This window comes from Cetorhinus maximus, chromosome 21 (genome assembly GCF_964194155.1).
Source record: "Cetorhinus maximus chromosome 21, sCetMax3.hap1.1, whole genome shotgun sequence".
Taxonomy (NCBI): domain Eukaryota; kingdom Metazoa; phylum Chordata; class Chondrichthyes; order Lamniformes; family Cetorhinidae; genus Cetorhinus; species Cetorhinus maximus.
The window spans coordinates 76,862,865-76,890,405 of record NC_135899.1 but is presented as its reverse complement, the minus strand read 5'-3'; the positions used below and the strand labels follow the sequence as shown (position 1 = coordinate 76,890,405).

General features: G+C 43.5%; 1 protein-coding gene across 1 annotated transcript; it reads left to right on the top strand.

Annotated features, from left to right (window-relative positions):
- The first annotated feature begins 10,120 nt into the window (after positions 1-10,120).
- On the top strand, positions 10,121-26,813 carry LOC144696018 (dnaJ homolog subfamily C member 5-like). The gene is made up of 5 exons (XM_078567192.1): positions 10,121-10,242; positions 14,655-14,770; positions 17,825-18,038; positions 20,858-20,981; positions 22,730-26,813. Exons 2-5 carry the CDS (start codon positions 14,664-14,666, stop codon positions 22,825-22,827), a joined length of 543 nt encoding a protein of 180 aa, XP_078423318.1. The 5' UTR covers positions 10,121-10,242; positions 14,655-14,663; the 3' UTR covers positions 22,828-26,813.
- Positions 26,814-27,541: the final 728 nt, after the last annotated feature.

The window sequence follows — 27,541 nt, the reverse complement described above, 5'->3', positions numbered from 1 at the left end:
AAAATATTTTTTAAATGTGGTTTTGTATTTTCATTTGTTCGCCTTTTTCAGTTTTGGCATTTCTTTTTGACCTCCTGTTCTCCTTTTATTCTTCTGAAGTTACAATCATAGAATCATGAAATGTTTACAGCACAGAAAGAGGCCATTTGGCCCATTGTGTCTGCGCCGGCCAAACAAGGAGCCACCCAGCCTAATCCCGCTTTCCAGCATTTGGTCCACAGCCCTGCAGGTTATGGCACTTCAGATACATATCTAGACACCTTTTAAATGAGATGACGATCACTGCCTCTACTACCCTTTCAGGCAGTGAGTTCCACACTCCTACAACCCTCTGGGTGAAAACATTTTTCCTCATCTCCCCTCTAATCCTTCTACCATTCGCTTCAAATTTCTGCCCCCTAGTCACTGACCTCTCTTCCAGTGTAAAATGTGCCTTGCGTGTACACATACAAAGATACTTGATCAAATCTAAGAATCCTTCTAGTAGCCTATATATATTTGACGGTTTCCCGTGTTTAAAATTAACCTCAAATCCTTTTTATCACCATTGTGATGGGAGTCAATTTCTCTCATCTTTGTTCATTTATGTTTCTTCTGTCAGGTTCACTGTTGGGATCTCCCCCTGTCTGCCAGTGTCGACTGTGGAGCTGCAGGCAAGTTAGAATGAGGAAATCTAATGGAAGAGGTTGGTAAAACTGGAAACAAGGGGAAAAAAAACAGCAAGTGTGTCTCGGAGTCCGTCTCTCCTGGAGAGCCTAAGGGGCGATGAAGTTGGTGGAGGGTACAAAGTTTCCCTCATCTTTCTCTCAGGATCTCACTCTCTCGAAGTCATACTGTTGGATTAAGGGAGATCTGTGACATTGACAGGGTTTGAACTCATAAAATTAAAGATAAAAATGTAATTTCATATTAATGTATTCTGTTTTGACTATAAATAGCTTAAATTACTAAAGGTATTGTTGCTGCACTGAGTAGATGTATATCAGGAAAGAAGTGATCATTGGCATCAATGAAATTATTTGAAACGCCAAAGTCATTTTGCAATAAACACCTTTTCAATGGTTGTATTATTCACAATAGCACTGGAATATGTTTAACATTCATGCTATGCACAAAACAGAGAGTATTCCTTCAGGACATAAGTAAGGTCAAGGAGAACAGCAGCAGCGATGATAGTGGACCTGAGAAAGGAATTAAACAAAAAAAAACAATCCACTTCCAAACAAATTACTTCCACTAACAAACAGGAAAGCAGGAAGCAAAAAACAAAATACTGCTATTGCTGGAAATCAGAAAAAAATGCATAGAAAATGCTAAAAACACTAAGCAAAGCAGTCATAAAGGAAGGAAAATATTAACATTTCGAGGGGGTGAAGATAATGGTGGCTGATTGGGAAAGGGAATGGCAGCTTAAGACGGAGGACATTAAGGAATTGGCAGTTGAGGGGAGGTGAGGATTGAAAGGGATAAAGGGTCACAGATTAGCAGTGGGGGAGCATAAGGGAGGGTAAGAATGGGAGAGACTGATACTGGTGAAGCAGATGAGGGAAATGGGATAAAGGGGAGGGCTGAAGTGAGGGAATTAGTAGCAGGATACACGTCAGGCAGCAAAGGGTTAGGAGATGATGTTCTATTAGACCCTCCAATGCTAAATGACAACAATAACTTGTAATGATTACCTGGCACACTATTACATAGTGCTGTATCATCTATTCCCCACAAATCACATAGATTACACAGAGAAAAATATTTGCCATTAATTTCCTTCAGGACTGAAATTTCTAATGCCTGATGTAAGATTTAAAATGAAATTTAAAACTGCATAGTTTTATGGTTTAATGACATGATTAAATATGTTTTGTTCTTTTGATGCTTTCTTTAAAGTTTTTATTAAAGCATCAGCCTCTCTCAGAAGCCCGTGTTTGAACATGATGTGACTCTGCTGGCTAAAAGCAGATTGTGTACAGCCTGGGTATGTTCAGGATAGGCCAATTTCTTAGGATGCATCAGTACTATTTGTGAACGCACTTGTTGGAATACTGAGCTTTGTCTTCTACCAGCATCTACTTAGCTGTTTCCTAAAATTATTCAAGAAAGAGACAATTTTGAAAAGCTTTATTCAGGTAAAATGTATCCAGAGAGAGAGAGAGAGAACAAAAAAGGGGAAGGATGTAGGAAAATAATGTGTAAAGTGTTTAAGAAACACAGAGCTAAGTGCAGGCCTACTCAAATTGGTGCACTGATGATGTCTACTTAAATCTACTCTGATGAGGATTTTCCAAAAACTTGAATCAACATCACCAACACAGATTATCTGGTAATCGTTTGTGGAATTTTGCTATGCGTGTATTGCCAGCTGCATTTCTTGCATTACAACAGTGATTACTGTTATATTGTTATATTATTTGTAAAGAGCTAGGAACTAAATGTTATATGTGGGTATATATCCCGTGGTGTCACATTCACTTTCGCAACGCAATCGTGTGCTGAATAACAATGTATCAGTCTAACAGTCACGTAGAGAGCAGCCAGCAATACACTTGATAAAGCTCCAGCATTTTGAGTCTGAAGTGTAATTATTTCCAACTTATGGGAACCAGAAGACATAACATATACACTCCAAAAAGTAATTTATTGGTTGTAAAGCATTTTAAGACATGTTAAGAAAAGCGCTACATAAATGCAAGTCTTTGGGCGGGACTTTCCGGCCCTGCCTGCCGCCGGGATCGTCCGGTCCCGTCAAAAGTCAATGGACTGGGCTTCTGGGCTGCCGAATCTCCCGCGGTGGGTCCTGACAAGACAGGGCCAGAAATCCCGACTTTTATTTTATTTACAAGCCTTGCTCTACATTAGGACAACTGCACTTAACATATCCCCCCATGTGTGGCCACATAAGAACAAGGGCCTTTAAATATTTTTCATCCATATCTTTTATATATTAACTGCATTAGGGAAATTATATTTGTGTTAAATGAATGTACAGTTTAATATGTTAGGCTTATTGTTGAGCTAGGAGGAGGTCTTGTGGTGCAGTGGGTAGCATCTCTGCCTCTGAGCCAGCGGCTCTGGGTTCAAATCCCACTCCTGGACTTGATGACTAAGAAAGGTGTGTTTATAATATTGAGTATCAACATGTAAATCCTTCCAATGTGTGCCAAGGGCACGGTAAGAGCTGGGGAGCTTCCTGGTTAGCAATGTGATAGAAAGGAAATTCTTATTACTATCCATAGCTCCATGCTACAACATGTGAAGGTCTATGTTGCTACAGCAACTCAAACTAGCCGACAGGACAGACCCAGCAGAGGTGGCGGCACAGTGGTATACAGTCGGGAGGGAGTTGCCCTGGGAGTCCTCAACATCGACTCCGGACCCCATGAAGTCTCATGGCATCAGAGTAAACATGGGGCAAGGAAACCTTCTGCTGATTACCACATGCCGCCCTCCCTCAGCTGATGAATCAGTGCTCCTCCATGTTTAACACCACTTGGGGGAAGCACTGAGGATGGCAAGGGCGCAGAACGCACTCTGGGTGGGGGACTTCAATGTCCGTCACAAAGAGTGGCTCGGTAGCACCACTACTGACCGAACTGGCCGAGTCATAAGAACACAGCTGCTAGATTTGGTCTGCGGCAGGTGGTGAGGGAACCAACAAAAGGGAAAAACATACTTGGCCTCAGCCTTAACAACCTGCCTGCCGCAGATGCATCCGTCCATGACAATATTGGTAGGAGTGACCACCGCACAATCCTTGTGGAGGCGAAGTCCCACCTTCACAGTGAGGATACCCTCCGTCATGTTGTGTGGCGCTACCGCCGTGCTAAATGGGATAGATTTTGAACAGATCTAGCAACTCAAGACTGGGGCATCCATGAAGCACTGTGGACCAGCAGCAGTAGCAGAATTGTACCCAACCACGATCACAATCATAGACCGGCATATCCTCCACTCTACCGTTACCATCAGGCCAGGGGAATCAATCATGGTTCGATGAAGAGTGCAGGAGGGCATGCCAGGAGCAGCACCAGGCATACCTAAAACTGAGGTGTCAACCTGCTGAAGCTACAATACAGGACAACCTGGTCCACTCCTCCATCACCCCCTACTCCTCAACCCCCACCTATGGCACCTCCCCATGCCCACGCAGAAGATGCAACACCTGCCCCTTCACTTCCTCTCTCCTGACCGTCCAAGGGCCCACACACTCCTTTCAAGTGAAGCAGCATTTCACTTGCATTTCCCCTAACTTAGTCTACTGCATTCATTGCTCCCAATGCGGTCTCCTCTACATTGGAGAGACCAAACGCAAACTGGGCAACCGCTTTGCAGAACACCTGCGGTCTGTCCGCAAGAAAGACCCAAACCTCCCTGTCGCTTGCCATTTTAACACTCCACCCTGCTCTCTTGCCCACATGTCTGTACTTGGCTTGCTGCATTGTTCCAGTGAAGCCCAACGCAAACTGGAGGAACAGCACTTCATCTTCCGACTAGGCACTTTACAGCCTTCCAGGCTGAATATTGAATTCAACAACTTTAGATCTTAAACTCCCTCCCCCCATCCCCACCCTGTTTCTTCCCCTTCCCTTTTGTTTTTTCCAATAATTTATATAGATTTTTCTTTTCCCACCTATTTCCATTATTTTTAAATCTACAACTAATACCTTGTCAGTCTTTCCACCCCACCCCCACTAGAGCTGTACCTTGAGTGTCCTGCCATCCATTCTTAATTAGCACTTTTCTTAGATAATATCACCACCTTCAACACCTCTTTGATCCTTTTGTCTGACATCTTTTGATTATCTGCTCCTATCACTGCTTGCTTGTCCCTACAACCACCCCACCCTCAACTTCTCTCCCCCCGCCCCCCACCTTAAACCAGCTTATATTTCGCCCCTCTCCTAACTATACTCAGTTCTGTTGAAAGGTCATGTGGACTCGAAACGTCGACTCATTTCTTCTCCACCGATGCTGCCAGACCTGCTGAGTTTTTCCAGGTAATTCTGTTTTTGTTTTGGATTTCCAGCATCCGCAGTAGTTTTTTGTTTTTAATACAGGACTACTTGCATGCCAAACGGCATAAGCAGCAAGTGATAGACAGAGCTAAGTGATCCCACAACCAATGGATTAGATCTAAGCTCTGCAGTCCTGCCCAATCCAGTCATGAATGGTGGTGGACAATTAAACAACTCAATGGGGGAGGAGGCTCCACAAATATCCCCATCCTCAGTGGTGGGGGAGCCCAGCACATCAGTGTCAAAGGTATGGCTGAAGCATTTGGTACAATCTTCAGCCAGAAGTGCCGAGTGGATGATCCAGCTTGGCCTCCTCCGGAGATCCTCAGCATCACAGATGCCGGTCTTCAGCAAATTTGATTCTCTCCACGTGATATCAAGAAATGGTTGAAGGCACTGGATACTGCAAAGACTATGGGCCCTGACAATATTCCAGCAATAGTACTCCTTGTGTTCCAGAACTTGCCGCGTCCCTAGCCAAGCTGTTCCAGCACAGCTACAACACTGGCATCTACCCGGCAATGTGGCAAATTGCCCGGGTATGTCCTGTATGCAAAAAGCCGGACAAATCCAACCCGTCAATTACCATCTCACCAGTCTACTCTCAATCATTAGTAAAGTAACGGACGGGGTCATCAATAGTGCTATCAAGTGGCACTTGCTTAGCAATAACCTGCTCAATGCTGCCCTGTTTGGGTTCCGCCGGGGCCACTCAGCTCCTGACCTCATTACAGCCTTGGTTCAAACATGGACAAAAGAGCTGAACATCCAAGGTGAGGTGAGAGTGACTGCCCTTGTCATCAAGGCTGCATTTGACCATGTGGCATTCAGGAGCCCTAACAAAACTGAAGTCAATGGGAATCAGGGGAAAACTCTCCACTGGTTGGAATCATACCTAGCACAGAGGAAGATGATTGTGGTTGTTGGAGGTCAGTCATCTCAGCTTCAGAATATCAATGCAAGAGTTCCTCAAGGTAGTGTCCTCGGCTCAACCATCTTCAGCTGCTTCATCAATCACCTTCCTTCCATCATAAGGTCAGAAATGGGGATGTTCGCTGATGATTGCCCAATGTTCAGCACCATTCGCAACTCCTCAGATACTGAAGCCATCTATGTCTAAATGCAGCAAGACCTGGACAACATTCAGGCTTGGGCTGACAAGTGGCAAGTAACATTCGCGCCACACAAGTGCCAGGCAATGACCATCTCATACAAGAAAGAATCTAACCATTGCCCCTTGACATTCAATGGCATTACCATCACAGAATCCCCCACTATCAACATCCTGGGTGTTACCATTGACCTGAAACTGAACTGGACTAGCCATATAAATACAGTGACTACAAGAGCAGGTCAGAGGCTAGGAATCCTGCAGCGAGAAACTCACCTCCTGATTCCACAAAGCCTGTCCACCATCTACAAGGCACAAGTTAGGAGTGTGTTGGAATATTCTCCACTTCCCTTGTTGAGTACAGTTCTCACAACACTCAAGAAGCTTGACACCATTCAGGACAAAGCAGTCTGCTTGATTGGCACCACATCCACAAACATTCACTCCCTCCATCACTGACGCACTGTAGCAGCAGTGTATAACATCTACAAGATGCACAGCAGGAATTCACCAAGCCTCCTTAGACAGCACCTTCCAAACACACGACCAGTACCATCTAGAAGGACAAGGACAGCAGATAGATAGAAACACCACCACCTTGAAGTTCTCCTCAATGTCACTCACCATTCTGACTTGGAAATATACCACTGTTCCTTCACTGTCGCTGGGTCAAATCCTGGAACTCCCTTCCTGACAGCACTTTGGGTGTAATTACACCATGTGGACTGCAGCGGTTCAAGAAGGCAGCTCACCACTGCCTTCTCAAGGGCAACTAGGGATGGGCAATAAATGCTGGCCCAGCCAACGAAGCCAGCATCCCGTGAATGAATTTTTAAAAATGAATTATTTAAGGGCCTTAATAGGCCTCTGAATTGTAAATGGGCGCGCTGCCGACGCTTGTGTGCGCCTGTCGCTTAGTTGTCGGTGGACACTTGCCCGACGTCATCACATGCTATTTTACACCCGATCGAGTTGAGCACGCGCCCGCCTGTGGGATGTAAAATCCTGCCCCAGATGTCTGTTCTCTTAAAACAGAAATCAATTTATTTCTGCTTTGATCCCTAATGACGTGAAGACGTTGATTATGAAAGCTTCCATCACCATCAGTATCAAAACTCCACTTGTGATTCACTAGCAATTCCTGCACTTTGTCTAGCTTATTTTAAAGCTTTTGTTTCTGCCATGTCATGCAAATTCAGATGCTCAACTTTCCCTCGTCAATAGGGAATAGTGAAAAATTCCACAGATATTGGGGATTTTAGCAAGAATTGAAACTATGATGCTGACCCCTGCTCGGCGTCATTTTACTTCTGTCCATTCTTGGAGATCATTTAACAAAACTTGGCAGGTCTAAGTGGTGCAGATGTGTAAAATCCTTATTCCTCGTCACATAATCCTGGTGTACAACAGGGGTCACTATTCCACTAGTAAATTGAATCCAGCACAAGGAGTCTCACCCACACACATATCATCAACTTATTGTCATCCAAGGCATTAAATGTCCACAAAAAATTCATCAATTTATGTAGCCCTTAATCCAGTCTTTTTTTTTTAAAAAAATACTTTTTTTTACTGCAATTTTATTGCAATTGCAATTTTAGAATGAATGAATGAGTCAGCCGTCACTCATTGGTAGCATTCTCTTTTTTGAGTCAGAAGATTGTGAATTTGTCTCACTCCAGAGATTTAGGCATAAATTCCAGGCTGATTCTTCCATTGGAGTACTAAGGGAGTGCTACATTGTCAGAGGTGTTCTCTTCCTGCTGAAACATTAAACGGAGTCCCTGCTTGCCCTCTCAGGTGAATGTTAACGGCACTATTTTGAAGAAGAGCAGGGGAGCTCTCCCCGGCATCCTAGCCCATATTTATCCCTCAACCAACATCACTAAAAACAGAGATAAAAACAAAAAAACTACTGCGGATGCTGGAAGTCCAAAACAAAAACAGAATTACCTGGAAAAACTCAGCAGGTCTGGCAGCATCGGCGGAGAAGAAAAGAGTCGACGTTTCGAGTCTTCATGCTGAAGGGTCATGAGGACTCGAAACGTCGACTCTTTTCTTCTCCACCGATGCTGTCAGACCTGCTGAGTTTTTCCAGGTAATTCTGTTTTTGTTTTTTCACTAAAAACAGATTTTGTGCTTGTTTGTAGGACCTTGCAGTTGGCAAATTGGCTACTGTGTTCCCTACATTATGACACTTCAAAAGTATTCCTTTGGCCGTGAAACACTTTAGGATGTCCTGTGGATGTGACAAGGTGCTATCTAAATGCATTATCATTTCCTTTTCCTCATTGGGCTCACCCAGGACTATCAAGTCTGTATCAGATGTAACAGCAAAAACAACAACAAAATTTGACACTGAGACACATAAGGCGCTAATAGGCCAGCTGATCTAAAGCTCGTCAAAGAGGTAGATTTAAAAAGAACATCTTAAAAGAGGAGGGAAAGGTAGAGATGCATAAAGGTTTAAGGAGGGAATTCCAGAGCTTAGGACCTCAGTAACTGCATGTATAGTTGTCAATGGTGGAGCAATCAAAATCAAGGATGTGCAAGAGGCTAGAGCTGGAGAACTGCAGAGGTAGTCACTGCAGAGGTAGACTGTAGGTAAGTCACAGAAATAGGAATGGAGGGTGGCGGGGAGACTATGGAGGGATTTGGAAGCAGGAATGAGAATTTTAAAGTCAATGTAGTTTATGAGCACAGGGATAATGGGTGACTGGGACTTATGTTGTCCAGGAGATTAATCTCTAATTTCTGGAGACTCCGGGACAACCTGAAGGGTTGGCACTGCCTCTTGTGAGGGTCTCCTGACGCCAGCTATTTTGACCAGCCCCATCCCTCATAACAGGGCTGCAGGAAACATTAGCACAGGTTATCCCCTGGCAGAATGAATGGCAACATGGACTAGAACCTCACAGCAGGGCGTGCAAGCATCATAGGAACACTCTGATACACAACAAGAAACTGTCAGCAGCTGCCTTATTCCTCTTTGTGCAAGGAAGCTCCTGCAATTTTGCCACTTATAGAGGCATTTATCCACACTTTATCACAAAATTCTCCTCACATCCCCTCCTAAAGATGTTAATTGATGTTGCAGGACATTTCCACAGGTGCTTATCTACCCTCTGGCACTTATTAAACTTTGCTGCCAGTTTTTAATATTAGTTTGACATATGAAGAAAGTCCTACAATCTATTTAATCTTATCCTTCTATAACAATAAGCATCGCATCTTCCTATCTGACCTTATGAAGCCCATTTGAACTCATTACTGAAACCATAGTGATAGAATATGCTGACATCACAATTACATTCTCAATGAGACCGTAGCGATAGAATATTCTGATTTAAATTGCTTTGAAGCAATCTTTAAACTGTAGAGATTTGTAAGTTGAAACGTAACTCTGGGTTTCATATGAAATTCCTTTGCCTGCTATTTTAACCCATTAGTTTCAGACAGCGTAATTCTATGATTAAGTTAATGAGTAAAGTAACTGTAGGTTGTTCCTACCTAGTCAGCAGTCATTTATATATACTGATAACTTGCCCAATGACCAGTTGTCCTTTGAGAGCTCAGATGGTGAGTCTGTACCGACTATTCAACAACAAAGAGCATCACAGCCCAAGCCCCTTGACAGCCACACACTTACCACGCTGATACTGATCAGGTATGGGGAGCCCTAGCTGATTGCCTCCTTAACTGAGCACAAGGCCCATCGAGATCAATTGTACACCTCTAGTACCCCATGATTTCAGATGAACTAGCTGGATACAGGGGGGGAATTGAGGTTGGTACTATCCTGGGTATAGCTCAATTCCACACTGGGTGCTGCATACATAAAGAGAGCCACTCACTGTAGGTAGTTGAAATAGACTTTCTAAATGAATCTAACAATCTATTGTTTGTTATGTTATACATGAGTCAGAAGGGCGTGGCCTATGCTCCCTAATCTGAAAGGCAGTTTCTTTTTCTATTTGTTACTGATCACAAGACTTGTTACATGCATGGAACAGACCTTCAACAGCAGAATTCAGGAAGTTCTTGCACAAGGTTTCTTGCCAAGTCATATGCTAGCCAGTGGAGTTATTGTCTGCACACATTGGATCCAAGGAAAGATTAAAGGTAAGGAAACCACATTGAAAAATGCAGCACTGCCCCACTGAGAGCACTTGGCGACTCCTGCTGAACAGGTGCATTGGAACGGAGCTGCTTTGTGTGCTGTTATCGGCTGTGATTGCTGGAATATTAATAAACGAGGTGTAAGATTGACAAACTTGAAAGGTGATGGGGTGCAAGCTCAGAGGGTCGGGTAGAGGGAGAATGGGGGAGAGGGGGCAAGGGAATGGGGGAGAGGTGAGAGAGAGAGAGAGAGAGAGTGGAAGAGAAGGGGTGTTGGGGAGGTAGAGGGGAGATAGAAATAAAACAGGAGAGCACAAGGAGAAGGGAAGAGGAGGAATGGGAGACGAGGGTAGTGGGAATGGGGAAGAGGGAGAACTAGTGAATAGAAAGAAGGGAGATGGGGGGAGTGGAGGAGAGGCGGAGTGGGAGAGCATGTGAATGGGAGAGCAATGGTGCGGAGGGGGAATGTGGAGAGGCAGAGAGGGAGAACGAGAAGAAGGAGGGAGAGGAGGGGAGAGAGGGAGCAGAGGAGTGGGTTGCAAAACCGTACAACTATAAAACCTTTAAAGTGAAAAAATTGACTTATTTTCAGTCAAAACTGATTTTTGACACCAGAATTTACATTTTGGAAATTTCTGGTCATCCAGACACCAAAAACTGGACTGGCCAGTCTTAGAACAGACCATGGTAAATAGTGAGATTTTTAAGGATAGGACACTACAGTGCATTGGGTGTGGTGTAACTCAGAATGGGCATTTTATCTGTTATTCTATCTATTTCAACACTAGTCATCCCCACCTCCCCTCTAATATATTGCACAGGCTTGAGACTGATTTTGTTTTGGTGCTGTCCCCCAATTCCTTTTGTCTCTTTTGGGGCCCAAGTTCTACAGGCGTCCCTCACTCTTTTGGGTGTCTTTCAAGTGTGGGACGCGGACATTGAGTGTCCGTAGTGGGGGTAGGGAAGGAGACTGTGTTCCCACCAAACGCTCATACAGACATGCACACTTTCCAGCAGAGGTCACTGGAGAATAATCCCGTGAGAAGAACCCTGACTGCTTTATTCCACTGCTCAGTGGAGTGTGTGCTGGCTAAGGTTTCAGGGTGAATAACAAGTAGGTTCTAGGATTATTACTAGTTATAAGTAGGATATTGGGGCAAAACCCTATTACAGTAACATTTAGACTATCAGTGAGTTATCATATTATTGTGGCTTATGAGGGGAATCTGAGTTCTATCAGTATTACTATTATTTATAGGTGCGATTTGAGAGTTACTATTAGTTACTGATGAAATCAATGTTCTTCCCAAATCTGGTTTCCCTCCTGCAAATCCCACCCTGTCCTTGGTTTTCTCTACTCATGCCCTTTGTTTTCCCTCTTCAATTCTTGGTTCTCAGGGTTTCTCACTCACCAGTTTCTGGTGCAAAACCCTGAGCAATAATAATCTAGCAGAGAGGTCCCTCCTCTCTGCAATAAATGCAAAAACATTTGAAGATGACAGGTCATCAGCTGTCATGTCATCAGGCACCATGTACCAGATGTCCCACAGTCAGAACTTACATGGTTTAGAACATCACATGACCAAACCTCCCAGAATACCCCCAACTCAAAAGTGAATACATTCCAAAAAGTTCTTCATTGATTGTGAAGTGATTTGGGACATCCTGAGGTCATGAAAGGCATTATTTATTATTTTTCTTTAGAGTTGGCTGAGCTTAAAACTTTCTGATGAATTTAACTGTAACGTTAACTCTTATGAGTGAACTGTACATTCTGTTGATAAGCTGCTCAGTTTTAGTGGACTTCTGACACCCTATCCCATGACTTAGTGTCTAAACAGGTGTGCTTATAAGAGGAAACTAACAGCATTTGGCTTTGCTTCTGTTAAAGGCTCGGGATCTGGCAGCTGCTCGAGTAAACAGTAAACAGTTCACAGCCCTGAGAGCCAGCTTTAGGCTTCAGTGGTGTAGTATTCCTGCCTCTGAGTCAGAAGATTTCGGGTTCACTCCCCGTTTCAGAAAGTTTTGGCACGCGGAGATAGGAGCTCCAGCTCGGAATTGCAGGCTGACATCCAATGGGATAATCGAGTGTGTTTGCCTTTCTCTCACTGTACGGATTGTGGGAGTCCATAAAAACCTCCTCCCTGTAGTACTAAAACCCCGCTATAGTTTGTTATAGAGTTCATGGTCATGGAAGGAGCATTCACATTGATGTTGCCAATTCTGGTCGGAGACATGCCTGAAAATTTGATAGCATGATATTTTGATCATGTGACATCTCATCACATGACTTCTGCAGGCTATTGCGTTTACCTTGTGGACAGGAGTCCTCTGTAGTTCAGTATTTTGCTCATGGTTTTTCTGCTAAACCGTGGCGCTCAAAAGGGGAATTGCTTATTTCGGTCAGACTCCAGCCAAAAGCCAAATAGCTCATGCATCTGTCCATGACAGTATCAGTAGGAGTGACCACCGCACAGTCCTCATGGAGACGAAGTTCCGTCTTCACATTGAGGATACACTTCATCATGCCAGACAATGACCATCTCCAGCAAGAGAGAATTAAACCTTTGTCCCTTGACATTCAATGGCATTACCATCACTGAATCCCCCACTATCAACATCCTGGGGGTTACCATTGATCAGAAACTGAACTGGACTAGCCATATAAATACTGTGGCGACAAGAGTAGTTCAGAGACTAGGAATCCTGCGGCAAGTAACTCACCTCCTGATTCCCTAAAGCCTGTCCACCATCTACAAAGCACAATTCAAGAGTGTGATGGAATACTCTCCACTTGCCTGAATGAGTGCAGCTCCAACAACACTGAAGAAGCTGGACACCATCCAGGACAAAGCAGCCCTCTTGATTGGCACCCCATCCACAAACATTCACTCCCTCCACACAGTGACGCACAGTGGCAGCAGTGTGTACCATCTACAAAATGCACAGCAGGAACTCACCAAGCCTCCTTAGACCGCACCTTCCAAACCCATCACCACTACCATCTAGAAGGACAAGGGCAACAGACAGATGGGAACACCAACATCTGCAAGTTCCCCTCCCATCCACTCACCATCCTGATTTGGAAATATATCGCTGTTCCTTCACTATCGCTGGGTCAAAATCCTGGAACTTCCTCCCTAACAGCACTGTGGGTGTACCTATACCACATGGACTGCAGTGATTCAAGAAGGCAGCTCACCACCACCTTCTCAAGGGCAATTAAGGATGGACAATAAATGCTGGCCTAGCCAGCAATGCCCAGATCCCATGAATGAATAAAAAAAACATATGGGCTTGCCCATTGGGTAACTGAGCCTTACAGATAAGCTGGGATCTCAAACCCAATCCCAGCTCTTGTGCCAAGTTAGCTGACCTCAGGCAGGATGGTGTTGGGAGTGGAGATGGAAGGGAGAATGTTGTTCCGATTGGTTTCACCCTAGAATATGAAGGGTGAAAGTCAGCTGTGGTTCCTGCCCCTATGGGGTATCCATTGTCTTCTGCTGGAATTCAGTTGTTTGAGCATTGGGGGCCATTGGGCTTGGTGGTGCACCCCACCTGCCCCCACAGTGTGAGTGCCTCTTTGACTCTCACTGTCTATCCTTGTGCATAAGTCTATGGAAAATTTTGGGACATAGAGAAGAGCGAGCAGCACCTGAGTAACTATCATGCAGAAAGTGCGATGTGACATCGGAAGAGGGGCAGAAATGACCAGAGCAATTTGGCCAGGAAAAAACGGCTGCAATGAGAATTCAATTTTTTTTAAAACAGAGGGAAGGCCATGCCTTGCACCCTACATTTCCTCGTGGATATAGAGTCCTAAAAGTGTGCGTTGAATGGACCATATGCTCCAACAAGCAGCAACATGGCTCAAATGGACGGGCTCAAGCACTTGACCCACAAGAGCAGTGACCTGCCCTTTGGTGCCATGTTCGAATTTGCTGCTGCGTTGGGGCTCCTGCACCTTAGGTTGGCCCCAACAGCCACCCCCTTCCAATGATGCACATCCAGTGAAGTTACAATGGCAGGAAGCCCAAGAAATCTCAGACCCTTTATAGGCTGTCAGATTTGCATTAAAGCACTTCAGCAGAAAGTGAGGCAGAGATGGGTGGCTGTGTTGTAAAGGGTAGATTAGGTGCGTCAAAAGTTTTGCTCTTGGGATGTAGGTAATACCAGAAAGCAGCAAACGTGACCTATACTATATGCTCTGAGACTGTCCGATGAATCTTTCCAGGAGCCATTACAGGCACAATGCGCTGAGCGGCCTCCCTCAGTGTTCTATGATTCTATGTCCTCCCTGCATTGAATTCAGTCCCAGTGGTGAACTGTACATTGCCCTTTCACTGAAATCTGTCAGACAGAAGGGAGTTTGATAACCACCAGTTAACCTGTCACATTGTCTTCACTTTCCAAAGGAAGCTACGATGGCCAACAGACATGAACGATCAAATTCAACAAGTGGTGAAACTCTCTACAGGATTCTACAATTGCCAAGGAAATCCACGCCAGAAGAGGTCAAAGCCGCATATAGGTAGGAACTGGGGAGGCTATTGAGACCCTTCAGCCTGTTCTGCCATTAAATTGTATCATAATTGATCTGTATCTTTGCTCCATTTACCAGCTTCCCTTGATACCCTGATCCAACAAAGTCTGCTGATCTCAGTTTAAAAATGTTCAGTTCTTCCCCTAGCCTTAACAGTTTATAGGAGGAGAGAGTTCCAGATTTCCACTATCCTTTGTGTGAAGAAGTGCTTCCTGACATCATCCTCTCAAGGGTCTAGCTCTAACTTTAAGTTTGTGCCCCTTTTTTCCAGACCCTCCCATCAGAGAAAATAGTTTCGCTCCATCTACCTTACCATCTCCTTTGATCACCTTGAGATCACCTTTAGATCATCCCTGTAATAATCTTCTAATCTAACTGAGATTAATCGTATTAAATTAGGACACCGATAGTTCCCCTGATTCAACACAGACTGAGTGTCAAACCTGGGATCTGCTGCAATCTGTATGATTTTTGTACCACACCATGTGGCACATCTGCCACCAGCATGAAGTAACTGAAATCAACAACAACTTGCATTTATATGGCACCTTGTACATAGTTAAACGTCACAAGGTGCTTCACAGCAGCAACTATCAAACAAAATTTGACGTGGAGTCATATAAAAGGAGAGAGAGGCAGAGAGGCTTATGGAGGGAATTCCAGAGTTTAGGGACTAGGCAGCTGAAGGCACGGCCATAAATGGTGGACAGATGATGCACATGAGGGTAGAATTGGAGGAACGCAGAAATTGGAAAAGTTTAAAGAGAAAGGAAGGGGGTGAAGCCATGGAGGGATTTAAAGAGAAAGATTTTATATATGTATATATATATATATATATATATATATATATATAGAGAGAGAGAGAATACTTAAATTGAGATATTGCCAGACCAGGAGCCACTGTAGATCAATCAGTGAGCACAGGGGTGATGCATGAATAGGACTTGGTGTAAATTAGGAAATTAGCAGCAGAGTTTTGTATGAACTCAAGTTTTTGAAGGGTGGAAAATGGGAAGTTGTCTGGGAGAGCACTGGAATAGTTTAAGAAGGATACTTGGTGTCTGTTATGAAGATGAGCTTATGTCAAATATTAGATTTTTAAAAGGATGGATTTTCTTTGAGACAGGCTAAAGTAATTTCAAATCTACAGCAGGAAGGGCCAAATCTAATTACATCATGACATCAAAGACAACAAGTCGATGAAACCCATTACAGATAATGGCTTCCCTGGGAATTTGTAAACAACCCTCTTCCTGCCTTATCAAAGATACCTATGGAAGCATCCACAGTATTCAACAATGGAAAATGGTAATGTTGCTGGACTAGTAATCCAGAAAACCAGGCAATGCTCTGGGGACATGGGTTCAAATCCTACCACGGCAGCTGGTAGAATTTGAATTCAGTTAATAAATCTGGAATAAAAAGCTAGTCTCAGTTATGTTGACCATGAAACCATTGTCAATTGTCATAAAAACCCATCCATTTCACTATTGTCCTTTAGAGAAGGAAATCTGCCACCCTTACCTGGTCTGGCCTATATGTGACTCCAGACCCACAGCAATGTGGTTGACTCAGAACTGCGCTCTGAAATGGCCCAGCAAGCCACTCAGTTCAAGGGGTAATTAGGGATGGGCAACAAATGCTGGCCTCAACAGTGACGCCTGCATCCCATGAAAGAGTTAAAAAAAAGAATAAACTGGTTGGACAAATGACCTTGTTTTTTTTAAGATATCTTTCCAGATGAGCTAATTGAGTTATTGGAAAATACAATTATTTTTTGAAGTTCTAGCAGTTGGAGAGAAGTCACGCGACCAACCAAGCTTCTTGTATGTGTTTGAAGCACATTCTTGGGGTAGAACATCAGCAGCAGTTGAGTGAAGGAAAGTCTCCTGCTCTCTCTCCGTCTAAAGACTGAGCCCTGTCTACTAAATTGGATTGTATCTTCATTGCTACGGTAGACAGTGATTTTAAAAAGGAAGAATTCAGTTTCACAGCAGTGTCTACAAAGAAGAAGATACCAGCTACAACTTTAAACTATCTCAATTCTGAAAGCAAGACCATTAAATCCTATCTGCAGCCAGACAAGTCAGCACACGATGAACTGTGAACTTCTTTACTTTTTTACGAACTCTAATTTAGCCAAATTTATCCCCCCGACTCTGTAATCTGTATTTGTGTGTGTGGTTTTCGAGTGTGTGCACATGCATATGTTTGTGGAAGTCAGGACATATTTTTAATATTTTACCCGGTTCAATTTTTAGTGTAATAAAACTAACCCCTTACTTTGTTGAACTCAAGAAAACCTGTCTATTTCTTTATAATCACAGCATGTAAACAGCTAAATACACACTGCATTGGCAAGTATTACTTCTTTTAAACAGAAAAACTCTGTTGCAGTCAAACAAGGAGAGGGAAAATAGGTGAGTCCTTCGACCCCTCCTCACCTGGTTGTAACAGAAATTTGGGGGCTGGCGTCTGGATTGGACCCACAAACAAATGAGGGAATTTGGAAGTGGGGAACCAAATTGATTCCTTGAAGTAATTTAAAAACTTCAATATAAGTTTTCTTGTTGTGCAGTGCGAGAGTACTAATAAAATGTCCACATTCAAAGCCAGTGCCTTCCTAGAACAGGGTGACATAACTTGGGGCAGCTTAAAAGTCCTATCCCTTGAAGAATTCAAGAGTATAGCAAGGCACTTAGAGTCAAAGATCCATCCAAAACTAGGAAAATGGACATCCTAAAATGCGTGGCATAATCTAGCCTTAGGTAAAGCTGGAGCAGCAGAGACCAGAGTTAGAACTCAAGAAAAATAATTCCAGGGCAGGGAGAAAGAGAGAGCATGCCAGAGAGAGGCACAAGATTGGGAGTTGAGGCTACTTAAACTCAGAAGGGAAAGGTCCCATTGTGCCCACTGAAGGCATCCCTAGTGAGGGAACCACCCCTAGCTCAGGACAGAGTGCTGACCTCTTCAAGTTTGCATAACAGTGCCTATGTCAGTGTTTTTTGGCTGCCACTGATTCTGTGTCTGATTGTAATGCAGAAGGCTGGCACTGAGATACCACCCAGATAAAAATCTGAACGACCCCTCGGCAGCCGAGCTATTCAAGGAAATAAACAGAGCCAATTCCATACTCTCTGATGAAAAGAAAAAGCGCATCTACGACTCATATGGCTCAGTCGGACTGCAAATGGCTTCCATGCTTGGGGAGGATGGGGAAAACATCCTAGCCTCAAAGAATAACTGCTGCATGAAGGTGAGCTACGTTGCTGGTGCATTGTGCCCCTTGTCACCAACATTGGTTGGACACATTTCTGGAGATTTTACCACATGACCTCTCACTTCCAATCACTCTGCCCCCGCACTCCTATCATTGGTCATCCGACACGTCAATTCTAGCGTCGCCCCGCCTTTGCTTAAACTTAAACTTAAACTCTTGATTATCTGATTGGATGATTCTTGACTGTCAGTACCTTCAGTCTCTTTCATCCCAAATCATTATCCCAAATCAAAGAAAATGGAAATAACAGACAGCACTGTTTTATTTTCGTGCCCCTATAATTTTTTCTCTCGGGTTTTGTTCTCAGTGCCTGGGAGATTCATCATTAATTTCTGGAGTCTCCAGGATAACCCTGGAGGGTTGGCAACCCTAGTCCATTACGATGTTTGTTTTGGCCACAATGCCAATGCACTGTGCTTTGGGATGGTGGAACCATGAGTTGAATGACATACTGATTCCAAGTTTTGTCTCCGTTCTCCCTGCTTCTCTCCTGAATCAGTTAAGGTTCCATGGACATTGGATGCCCTGCTGTCCCCTTGGCCAAATTGCCATTCTCCACATGTAAGATGGTGAGGATTGGAGGCTATTCAAATGTTGTGCCATCACAGCCTAACACAATCCTGTTCTCACCTTGACATGGGTGTGGGGGGTGAGCCTTTAAGCCGCCTTCTCCTGTTCATTTTCAACTTCAAATCCTCTGTCCTGCACACACATCCTCCCTCACTCAGGTACCAGCCTTGGCTCCATGGTAATGCTCCCACTTTCAGAGACCAGAGAATCCAGGCTGATACCTTGGTTCAATGCTGAGGGGATGCATATCAGGATCCCAGCCTAATTTCTGGTCCTTCAGCCACTCCAGAGTCTGTTGGAGAATCCCCTGATATTTCCTTTGCAGCTGCTGAAAGTTAATTGAAAACTTTTAAACAACTGACAAGTTCATATCACTAGAATGAGGAGGAAAAATACTTTTTTGAAGAAACTATTCCTATTTTAACATTATCGAACTGTGGTGGAAGCAGATTCAATAGTAACTATCAATAGGGAATTGGGTAAATATTTGAAAAGGGAAAATATTCAGGGTTAAAGGGAAAAAGCAGGGGCGTGGGTCTAATTGGATAGCTCTTACAAAGAGCAAGCTTGCCAAACGGCCTCAGTCTGTGCTGTATCATTCTATGATTCTATGTTAAAGGATGAGCATTCCTACTTAAATTACTCATCAAAATAATAGTATTTATAGCATTCCAGGTAGATAGTGACAGATTAATTAAGTATATGGTAATAACTATTCTTGACAATAATCAAGCACAGCAACACTTTCAGCAAAAACTTGCAAGTTCACTAGAGAATCCACACGCATTATCAGTCCCGAGTTAGAGGTTGACTAGGCCTCAAATTAATTCAGATTTCTTTTCCCTTGCATCCAATCTTTTATGGGCAGAACTTCACCCATGTTGGGCGTGGGCAGTCGGGAAGCCGACCGCCGCCCGCGATCGGGGCCGGAAGGAAATTTCACACTGGCAGGCCAAATAAGGCCTGCCCAGCATGAAATGCCAGCGGCAGCGCTCAGCGCTCCCTGTGTGGGTGGGGGCTGGAGTGCAAGCTGGGCAAGCGCGACCTTGGCGCATGCGCGTGAGTGGGCGCTTCATAATCTCCCTGAGGCGCAGAGCTGTCTCAGGGAGCTGAAGAGATATGAAAAAAAATAAAGAAAATAAAAATGTAATGAAACATGTCCCCTCATGTGACTCTGTCACATGAGCAGGGACATGTTATTAATGAAAAATTCAAGTTTTTATTTTATTTTTATTTGCTTTTGGAAACCTCATCCCAGCCCGTGGATGAGGTTTCCAAAAAAGTGCAAAGGCTGCTTGGCCCTTTCGCCTGCCCGTCAACCGTAAGGTTGGACAGGCAGTGAAAAATTTATTTTAATTAACTTTTTAATGGGCTTAATAGGCCTTTTAATGTCGGCGGGTGTGCTGCCGACTCCGGCGCGCGCCCGCCAACCCAAAATATCACGCGAGTGCATGATGACATTGGGACGCTCGCCCGACATCATTGCACGTCATCTTAGGCTCAGTCAGGTCTGGCGCGCACCCGCCCACCGAGCTAAAAGTTTTACCCCATGCCTTTTTCTCAATCTCATTATGTTTCAGCATTCCTTAATCTACTTTTCATACTCTTACCAATAACTTCAGACTTACACATCCTGATTGATCTGTCAATCCAACTTTAGGCAGAAGACAGTTACAAAAATTTATGAACAATCAAATGCTTTTGATCCATGGGTCAAGGTGATATTTTTCCATCACTCTGGGCCATTTCACTTCGCATGCAAACACTTTTGTCTGATCAGTACAACTCCTTCCTACCACCTTCATCTAACCATCAGAAAAATGTCACAATTTCTTGCGCCCCTGTGAAATCAAAAGACAAAAAGCCTACACAATGCCATGTAATCTATACATCACTCGGGCCTCTAATCTCTCAAAGACTTGTAAGTTACAGGACCTATTTATATCAAAGGGCTGATTAAAATTTAATGAGATCAGCTATAGTTGAAAAGTTATTGGATAGTGAAAGAAATTAGTACAAAATGTAATCAATTGCAGTACCATCCAATTACCTATTTCCTAACAAATTGGTCCACTCAAAAATTGAACATGTCTGGTCCAAAGCTGGCACTCTGTTTCATGCCCTTAGTATTGGGACTAAGGTCCTTGGGTTTAGGAGGGAGAAGATCTTAGTCTCAATTGCTTGGTTTCTGTAATTGTGCATTGAACTGTTTGCTTGTCTTACAGCTTTTGGCTTATTTCTGTACGATCATCACTTGCTGTTGCTGCTGTTTGTGTTGTTGTTTCTGCTGTGGCAAGTGTTTGCCAAAGGTTGATCAAACCAATGACAGCCCAGAGGACATTCCCACAGGTGAGGAACACGCGGTGATGAAGGTGCACGCTAAACATGTATTTAGATGTATTTGGAAATGCTAACTCCTGTGTCTGTCCTTCTGATTTTCACCCTGCCTTCCTAAAGGTGCTGACACTCGCTGGGGTGTGGAACATGGATACAGGGGGAGGCCATTCAGCCTCTCAGGCTGGTCCGCATTCCATTACATCACAGCTAATCGTATCATAATACTGTTGTTTACCTGCCAGTGATCTATACCCCTTACCTAACAAAATTCTATCAATCTCCATCTTTAAAGCTCCATTGGCTCTCCAGCATTCACAGCCTTTAGGGGAGAGAGTTCCAAGATTGCTTCCTGACTTCACCCTTGAATGGCCTATTACAGCCAACTTGACCTGGTCCTTGCCCATTCTCCAAACACCTGCACTTTCCAGCAAGTGTACAGGACATGATTAAAAGTGAGAAACACTTCCCTAGTCCACAGGTTTCTGCTGAGGTTAATTGCAGGCTACCCCACTCCTAGCCGATAGGTTTCGAGTTTGTACTAGAGGAATGAGTTTCGATGGGAGAGTTAGGGTACTGGAGGAATCAGGTTTGATAGGACGGATAGGCTATTGGGGGGATGGATTTTGATGGGAGTGTTAGGGTACTGGTGTGCTTCAATGGGAGATAGGGCACAGGATGGAAGGATTTTGAGAGAGTGAGTGCATTAGAGGAACGGATTTCTATGGGAATGTTAATGTACAAGAGGGATGGGATTTTATGGGAGTGTTTAAGTGCTAGAGGGATAGGCTTTGATGAGTAGCAGAGGTAGCATATTCAATGAGAGTTTAGGAATAGAGTGATGAGTTTTGTTGGAAGTGTTGAGGTACGAGAGGGTTGATTTCAATTGGAAAGTTGGGGTACTGAAGGGATTGATGGGAGAGTTCGGACATGAGTGATAGGCTTTGATGAGACACATAGTCTTTTCTTTTCCTTTATTTTTCTGTCATTATGTTTCAGCCGATTCCCCAGTTAATGGGCTGGTTATCTTATCCAAAAGATGGCACCTCCAACAGTGCAGTACTCCCTTAGTAGTTCTGCACTGGGAGTGCCAGGCTGGATTATGTGCTCAAGCCTTTGGAGTGGGAGTTGAACCCACAACCTTCAGGTCAGCAGCCAAAGTGCTATCCACTGAGCAATGGCTGAGTTCCCACAGAGTGCAATCCTTATTGTTTTAATGCATTTACCTTGAATGTTACATTTCTTTTCTGTTTCAGATGATTCATTAACTTAGCATAAAACAGATTGAACCAAAAACCTTCTGGTCTCTGTGGCTTAGTGCCACACAGATGGTACCTTTACCTACTAGACTATTTGAGCACTTGGAGCGTATAAATTCCTAATAGAACAAAAAAATAAGACTTTGTTTTATGCAACGCTTTTCATGACTTCTGGAAGCCCCAAGGAGCTTCACACAGTGTAGTCACTCTTATAATGTAGGAAAAGGGACCAGCCAATTTGGGTAGCAATGTGATAATGATGATGAGTTTAATATCTTATCCAAAAGATGGCACCTCCAACAGTGCAGTACTCCCTTAGTAGTTCTGCACTAGGAGTGCCAGGCTGGATTATGTGCTCAAGCCTTTGGAGCGGGAGTTGAACCCACAACCTTCAGGTCAGCAGCCAAAGTGCTATCCACTGAGCAATGGCTGAGTTCCCACAGAGTGCAATCCTTATTGTTTTAATGCATTTACCTTGAATGTCACATTTCTTTTCTGTTTCAGATGATTCAAACCCTATTCTGGATCAGCCATATACTATACACAGCGAAACCAGCCCATTAAACCAGGAGTATGATTACAGCTACAACGCAGTTAAATAAGGAGAAATGAGACTTTTGCTTTCAGACGAGATAGCCCAATTCAACCCTTTGAGGACTTAGTAGAATTTTCAAAATAAGTCACTATTCTCTATCATCTAGCAATTGATAAAGGAATCTTAAGGGCCTAAAGCACACAAGACCATTTAGTCCATGAAGCTCATTCCTTCCACAGATCATGCATATTCCATTCTATCATGGACTATGATCAATCACAGATGCAATTACCGTAGGGATGAGAGGCGTGTCCATCCATCCCAAGTTCTTTTTTTTTGACACAGGTTTCTCCATCGGGAGTCCGCTCTCTGAATCCAAAAATTGGCCCTGATGTTCACTCCCAGTGAAAAATCATCTTCCTTCCTTTCCAGAAAGTCCAAAGCTTTATATTGTGCATTATTCATCCTCGGCCATGATCTTTCCATTGTCCGAGCAGCTCAGGAGCTTTCATCTTCCACACAGGACTTGACCATGTCCGTTTGTCCTTGTAACCTTTGGTTCCATTCCTGACGGAGTACTCATCCACTTCTTCCTTCCTTTGACAGCCAGTTGAAATTAGATGTAAAGATAATCTGTTACAGGCCAGAGCAACAGCTGCGGCATCTTGCCTGGCATTAAATTGGGCCATTCACAGGTCTGCGACTGTTGTTGCTCTCAGCAGGCAAGACCGTTTATTGCCCACCCCGAGTTGCCTTGATAAAACGGGCACCAACCGTCAATCCTATTATGTGACAAGAGTCAGACATAAGCCTGACCAAGTAGGAGCAGCATGTCCACTTTCCAAAAGGATATTAGTTGATTTTTTTTACAATGTATTTGCCCCATTTATTGAATTCAGTTTCACAATTTGCCATGGTAGATTTTGAACTTTTGACCTCCAGGTTTCTAGTCCCGTACCATTAACAGTGATTTTACTAATGCTGCAAACTGGCTGATTGATGCAGGCACAGTTGACATCCATTTAATGTTTTACCTGTACCTCTGCACCTAACTGCTCTGTACACTTTGTTTTGCAAACAATGTCATGGCTGACCACATCGGTTTTTGTCACTGGAAAATAATATGAAGATTTGGACACTCAGGTACCATTTCATTTCTTTACCAATTTGTTCTGGATTCTTCACACCAGAGGGAACAGTTTCTTGGTGTTTACCCTACAGAATCCCTTAATCATTTTGAAATCCTCAATTAGTTCATCCCTCAGCCTCCTACACTCAAGGGAATACAAGCCTAGCCTATGCAGCCTGCCTTCATAATTTAACATTTTGATCTGTGGTATGTAGGGGTCACCTATGTCCCAGGTATCCCAAAGGTGGGGTATCTGTTTGAGCATTGCACCCCCTCCCCACCCTGGCACTTGGCTGTCAGCTCAATGCAGTTAATGCAAAAATACAAAAAATTGCAACACAGCACAAGGCCCTGAGGTAATATTGATGCCTCTCACAGAAAACTTTAATTGCCATCCTTATATTAAATAAAGTGTCTCTCTATGAACATTTTTTTTAAAGGAAATGGCCTGGTTTAAAAAAATCAAACATGCAGGTGCTGAAGGTGTGTGACTGTTAGGGAGCCTCAATTATTGGCCCGTGCTGGGAAATTGCAGGCAGCCATTATCCCAATTAATGCAGGATTCATTTCTCTGATGGTTCAGTTGGCGAATGTCTTGCCCCGCAAGATACTGAGTAATTCTAAACCTAGAAGCTCCCACGCTCAATTAACATCCTGTGGCGTGTTTACTGATCTCAGGGAATGTGGCAGATATGGTGTCCCTAGGCTAGGGAGGATATAGATAAACTGGGGCCTCAGTTTACATTTGCTGTTGAGTGGCCCTATTGAAACGTGTGAATAGAAGTGAAGAACCTGGGGAAATTCAGCTTGAATACCCTGTGGGAGTCAGGACCTCCTTCAAGTTTAAAGACCCAATGTCATAACCAGTATTCACTGCTCATAAGAAAGCGTTTTGAGATGTTTTTCCACATTAAAGTAAATATGAGCACACCCAAAACTCACAGCAAATTCTGTTCATGCATCGCCCCCTGTGCTCACTGACCTACATTGGCTCCTGGTCCAGCAATGCTTCAATTTTAAAATTCTCATCCTTATGTTCAAATCCCTCCATGGCCTCAACCTCTTCCTGTTTCTGTAAGCTACTCCAGCCCTGCAGTCCTCTGGGATCCTCATGTTCCTACAATTTTGGCCTCTTGCATTTCCCAAAGTTCTATTGTTCTACATTGGCAGCTGTGCCCAGGGCCTAAGGTCTGAAATTCCACCCTTAATCCTTTCCACCTCACTACCTCTCTCTTTCTTGCTTAAGATTTTCCTTAAAATCTGCTCTTATGACCAAGCCTTTGGTCACCTTCCCTAATATCTCTTGTGGCTTGGTGTCAAGTTCTGAATGATAATCAATCCCATGAAGTGCCTTGAAACCTTTTTAAAACTGTAAAGGCATTGTATAAATGCATGTCATCTCCATCCAGTTGCTGCCTTTAAAACTGAATAACACCATGGCACCATTCAAGGGATTATAAAACCAGACCGCCTCACTGAAATTCCCTTTTATAGCTGTATAATTTATCTTCCAACCCTGTGCCATTTTGACAAAGCAGTTTAACAGCCAACATTCATTTCTAGTTGTATGTATTTTTAAAGGTGGGAATCAGATGTTTTGAATCCGATCCACCTGTTGCCTGAACATTCACAGACTCACCAGACGAGTTCAGATAAGGCCATTTTTAGCCCATTTTAGCTCACCCATTCAAAAGGCCCATAGTCCCGCACCATATCACCCCACTGTGACGATGTCCAACATTTCAAAATTATTCTGAGAGTTTTGCCTCCATTATCCTACAGAGTCTGTTCCAAGCCCCATTTGGTGTTAAAATATTCTGACCTCCATCCGAAATATTCCTTTCCCCAGTTTGAATCTGTGTGACCTTAACCATCTGTCATGGTTTAACTTGCAGCACATTCTGCTTCGTCTCCCTATTTTACTAATTATTTTGCTAAATTGATACAAAAAAGGGAAAAAAAGGCTCCCCCTATCCAGTAGACCTTACATCTACCATCCCCTGGAGAAACAAACCTGGAGCTAATTTCACAAAAGAAATCTGTGGGAAGTTCCTCCCCAATTCCCTAAGGAAATCAAGCAAAGTCCAGGGAATGTGCTTAAACATAATGCACCAATGGATACACCCTTCCTCCTTAACCCCTCCAAAATATTACATATAATTACAAAGAATCTAAAGCACAGAAACAGGTCAATTGGCCCAACTGGTCTATGCCAGTGTTTATACTCACACGGACCTCTTCCACTCCAATTGTCTCTTTCTGCCCTGTACCATATCCATCTATTCCCTTTTCCCTCATTAACCTTTCCCTTAAATGTATCAATGCTCTCTGCTTCAACCACTTCATGTGTCAGTGAGTTCCACATCCTCACCACTCTCTGCAAAATGAAGGCTGAAAATGTAAAATTGTTGGGCAGATGTCCACTGAAGCTTAATGGATTTAAAATAATAAATTACAGTACACAAAACCCCACCAGGTGGTGTTATATCTGACTTTCCTCAGCAGTAATGGAGTCAATGCAGGGTCATGACCCTCACCACCTCCCCATCAGTCAATCAATCTCCAACTCCATCACTGTCCTCATGAGTGGCAGGTTCAAAGAAATAGTTCTGTACAGAATTGGAAAAGGCCATGTCCATCCATCGGAATGCTCCCAAAGGTCACACACTTCCTGCTGTACCTTATCTCTTCCCTTCAATGCCTGTGTGCCAAAAACGCGCTCACTACCCCTTTGAAATTTGTAACATTCCCCATTTGCACTGTTCTCCTGCTATCACCCCGGCCCAACCCCTCCCTGTGCCTCAGCTCTGAGATCGGTCTGGTCTCTGTCTAGTTATCAGGGTGTAACATTCAGAGTAAATGGGCTTTGTATTGTGGAACTGGACATTTAAAAACTTTTAAAACAGAAAACCATGAACATATTTAGGATATGTGGGATTCTTTCAATAATAAAATCTTTTTTTTACAATTTGTAACCATGGACACATTTTGTATGAATTCTGGTGAATGGGGTCTTTATATATCAATGCCACCCGAGCAGGATCCAATGAATAAAAAGTGCTGTGTAAAACTGTGAACATGACAACTTACATGTAAGTTTTAAGTGTCTCAGTGGCTAAGGGCACAGCTCATTGTTGATCTTGGCTTTAAATTGAGTTTTGAAAGTTTTAAAAAATATCATGCATTTACACTTCACCTTTTACACCCGCTGACCACTGTTCTGTGCTTAATAGCAGATATCACTTGGGTGGTTATAATTGGGATTGGATGGGAAGGGGTTCCCACTTGTTATCACGAATAATGAGCATGGCCCTGATACACCTGCCCTGGACTTACTATGTTCTAAAAGGATAACAGAAGAAACAGTTTTTTCTGGTGATCAGACAGCATTTTCTTCTCTGTGGACACTATATCTAAATTGCAAAGTTAGTACTTCAGAATAGATTGATGATTTTTTACAGAACTATCGTAACGAGCAAGTATATCTCCCCAAGGTAATAAAGAAAGGGAAGTGGAAAGTGTGGGACAGTTAACTCCCCATCGTCCCATGATCATGGGGAGGAGTAGTGGGAAGGGTTTGGGGATTATGTTTAAAAACTCTGACCTGTCCTTACAACCTTGTAAACTTGTAAACTAATTCCTCTCAGCTCGG

Coding starts and splice junctions, on each gene's coding strand:
- LOC144696018 (XM_078567192.1), top strand. CDS start 14,664: ATGGCCAACAGACATGAACGATCAAATTCAACAAGTGGTGAAACTCTC. Junction 14,771..17,824: donor GAGGTCAAAGCCGCATATAG/GTAGGAACTGGG, acceptor ATTGTAATGCAG/AAGGCTGGCACTGAGATACC. Junction 18,039..20,857: donor AGAATAACTGCTGCATGAAG/GTGAGCTACGTT, acceptor CTTGTCTTACAG/CTTTTGGCTTATTTCTGTAC.